A 3,076-nucleotide genomic window follows, 5' to 3' on the forward strand; every position below is an offset into this window, starting at 1 on the left:
TGGTGGAACAGCCCAACCTTTACCTTTAGGGAACTGGTTGGTCCTTATCACTACCAGGTGGGAAGGAGGTGACCACTGTCCTGTTTCACTTCAAAGGTGGCTGTGTTTCGAAGAGGACAAATGATATTTGGAATCAAATTGGGGGAAAGTACTGGATTCTTCGAGAGGGGAAAGGTTCTAGTATAATAATGAGTGGCTCAAAACTTGTGATTTGCTGACGTCCTCAGGGCTGCAGCCTGACTTTGGCTTGACAAGCACTGGGGAAAACGTGACAAGTCAGAACCCACCCAGTGAGTTCGGGGATTGCCCTCTTGGCCTTTGCAGTGAGGGGGCTTCTGGGTTCTTTCCTAGGCACCCACTGGCCACCTTTTTCCATCTGTTTTTCCGAGTGAGTGCCATTGTCACGTATGTGTGCTGTGACTGGTTCAGCAGAAGCTTTGTGGGCTGCTTTGTCACCGTGCTCCTCCTCCTGTCCTTTGACTTCTGGTCTGTGAAGGTAAGGCCCCCCTGGCTCGTGACGCCATCGCTCCTGAAACACGAGGGCCATAGTTCAATGTCACTGACGTTACCAATGAATGTGGCTGGTTTGGGCCAAGAGGTGCTTTCGCTTAAACAGCAGATACATACTTAAGAGTATGAAAAAATACATTGTTTCAGAGTTGAAAAAAATGTCCAGTTCTCAACTGCCACTGTCACCAATATGTATCTCAAGAGGGTGGCAACTCCGTAGGCTTTGCATTTTTTTGTAAAACGTGTTGCAGGGCGGGGAAATCGCTTGTTAAGGTAAGCTTGGTTAAAAATTAGAAGCCTCCAGCTGGCTTTGAGAACCCACCACATCTCAGACCCCTCTGCTCCCACTCCCACTCCCCGGGCAAGTTCAACACCAACTGGAGACTTTTACTTTGTTCATCAGTGAAAAGACAATGACTCTTTTCCTATGGCATGCTTAGAGTCCTTCTGTCCGTTTCCCCCAGAACGTAACGGGAAGACTCATGGTGGGCCTTCGTTGGTGGAACCAGATCGATGAAGATGGGAAAAGCCACTGGATTTTTGAAGCCAGAAAGGTATTGTCCATTAGGAGTTGAACCAAGGCAAAGGCTGTGGGAAGTCTGCACAGGTCCCTTGTGGGCTTTGTGCAGATCGGGTTCCCAGGCAGGGCTGAAGCTACCGCTGCAGGCACGCCGCTGCCACCAGCGTGTGGCGGAAGTTCATGGACGAGAAGCCAAGAGGACCGCAAGTGACTTTGCAACCATTTTCACTCATTCTGAAAATGCAGTCTTCCTCCCAAACAGGCCTCTCCGAATCACATTGCCGCCACAGAGGCTGAAGCACGTATCTTCTGGCTCGGCCTCATCATCTGCCCGCTTATTTGGATCGTGTTCCTCTTCAGCACCTTATTCTCCCTGAAGCTCAAGTGGCTGGTAAGGTGACACTCTGACTTGGACAGTGCTTTGCCATGTGCACAGACCAGGATTGCAGAAGTGGGTTTTATTAGCTGTTGATTTGCGACAGCTTTGCTGAGCTTTCATAGACCCTACAATCCACCCATTCAGCGCATGCAACGCAACAGGTTTCTAGTATATTCACAAGTGTGTGCGGTCAGCACCACAGCCCATCCTAGGATATTATTGGCACTCCCAAAAGAAGCCCTGTACCCTCCTTCCAGCCATTTCCACCTCCCCTGTGCCCCTCTTCCTCCATGCCTGGCACTCATCTTCCTGTCTCAACACTTACCTATTCCCAACATTTTCTGTAACTGGAGTTATATAACACGTTTGTACCCTTCTTCCACTTAACGTAGTCTATCTAAGGGTCATCTGTGTTCTAGCATTTATCAAGACTTCTTTCCTTTTTGTGGCTGCATAATATTCCATTGTAGGGCCATGCTGCATTTTTTTCTGTTCATCCACTGACAGACATTTGGTTGAACCTTTCAGACTCCTGTGAATAATGCTGAGAGAAGTTGTAAGCAAAACCATGTGATATCCTACTTTAGAACTCTTCCTAAAAGCAAGCCTCAGAGTTCTTAAGTTTTTATAGGCTTTTTTTTTTTTTTTTTTAGCACGCTCCACAGCCAGCATGGATCCCAATGCTGAGATCGTGAACTAAGCTGAGACCAAGAGTCTGACGCTCAACCGCCAGCCACCCCTATTTTAATTATTCTATTTCATTGCTGTGATCTGGCTCCTTCTGTGAGAAAACATCCAGATCAAAAGTGGGGGGCACTCTGGCGTTTGGCTGTTGGCCCAGCCATGCATCAGCTCTGAGACTTTTGTTTCTGTGGGTTTCAGTTTCTTCCCTATAAAATGGGATGATAATGGCACTGTCTTTTGTTGTTGCTAGATAAGGTGTCCATGATTTGTGAGTTCTCAAAAAACGTCTGGTTGTTACTAGGTACAGACCAGAGCCACTTCTGTGGTTCGAGAGGAACATTCCCATACATGCTCTTACAAGAACTACTTTTGCTTTGTGAGCAGGCCCTTGTGATAGCTGGGATTTCTCTCCAAGCCGCTAACCTGTATGGTTATATCCTCTGTAAGATGGGAGGTGAGAGTGACCTCAGCAAAGTCACAGCCAGTTTTCTGTCCCAGACGGTATTCCAGACGGTGAGTTCCTGAAGTCTTACTCCTGGACCCCTGCACTCGATGTTTGAAGCACAGGTGGCCTAGTGGCAAATGCAGTTTTAACCGTTTTCGTGTCAAGTCGGCTGCCACAGTGTTCTGTGTATGTGTGTGTGTGCATGCACACGCATGTGCCCATGGAGGCGGGGCATAAAATTTATACAACATAAAACTTACCACTTTAAACATACAGATCAGTGGTGGTAAGTATATTCGCACTGTCATGCAGCCATCACCACCATCCATCTCCAGAACTTTCTCATCTCCCCAAACTGAGGTTCTGTCCCCATGACACAGTAAGTCCCAGCCTCCCCTCCCACCATCTATTTGGCTCTCTGAACCTGACTCCTTTGGGAACTTCACGGAAGTCAAATCCTGCAGTACTGGTCCTTTTGTGACTGCCACTATTAGCTTTAAGTGATTTTAAAACTACAGGATTAAGTACCACACACACA

At 47.6% G+C, this 3,076-nt stretch overlaps 1 protein-coding gene across 1 annotated transcript in view; it reads left to right on the forward strand.

Annotated features, from left to right (window-relative positions):
• The window catches only part of TVP23A (trans-golgi network vesicle protein 23 homolog A), a 30,388-nt gene that overhangs the window by 26,282 nt on the left and 1,030 nt on the right, over positions 1-3,076 (forward strand). The window contains exons 3-6 of the mRNA XM_025416527.3: positions 352-496; positions 975-1,064; positions 1,293-1,421; positions 2,478-2,606. Of these exons, the coding sequence (XP_025272312.1) occupies positions 352-496; positions 975-1,064; positions 1,293-1,421; positions 2,478-2,606 (493 nt within the window). The remainder of the gene's footprint in view (positions 1-351; positions 497-974; positions 1,065-1,292; positions 1,422-2,477; positions 2,607-3,076) is intronic.

This window comes from Canis lupus, chromosome 6, assembly GCF_003254725.2.
Source record: "Canis lupus dingo isolate Sandy chromosome 6, ASM325472v2, whole genome shotgun sequence".
NCBI classification, from domain to species: domain Eukaryota; kingdom Metazoa; phylum Chordata; class Mammalia; order Carnivora; family Canidae; genus Canis; species Canis lupus.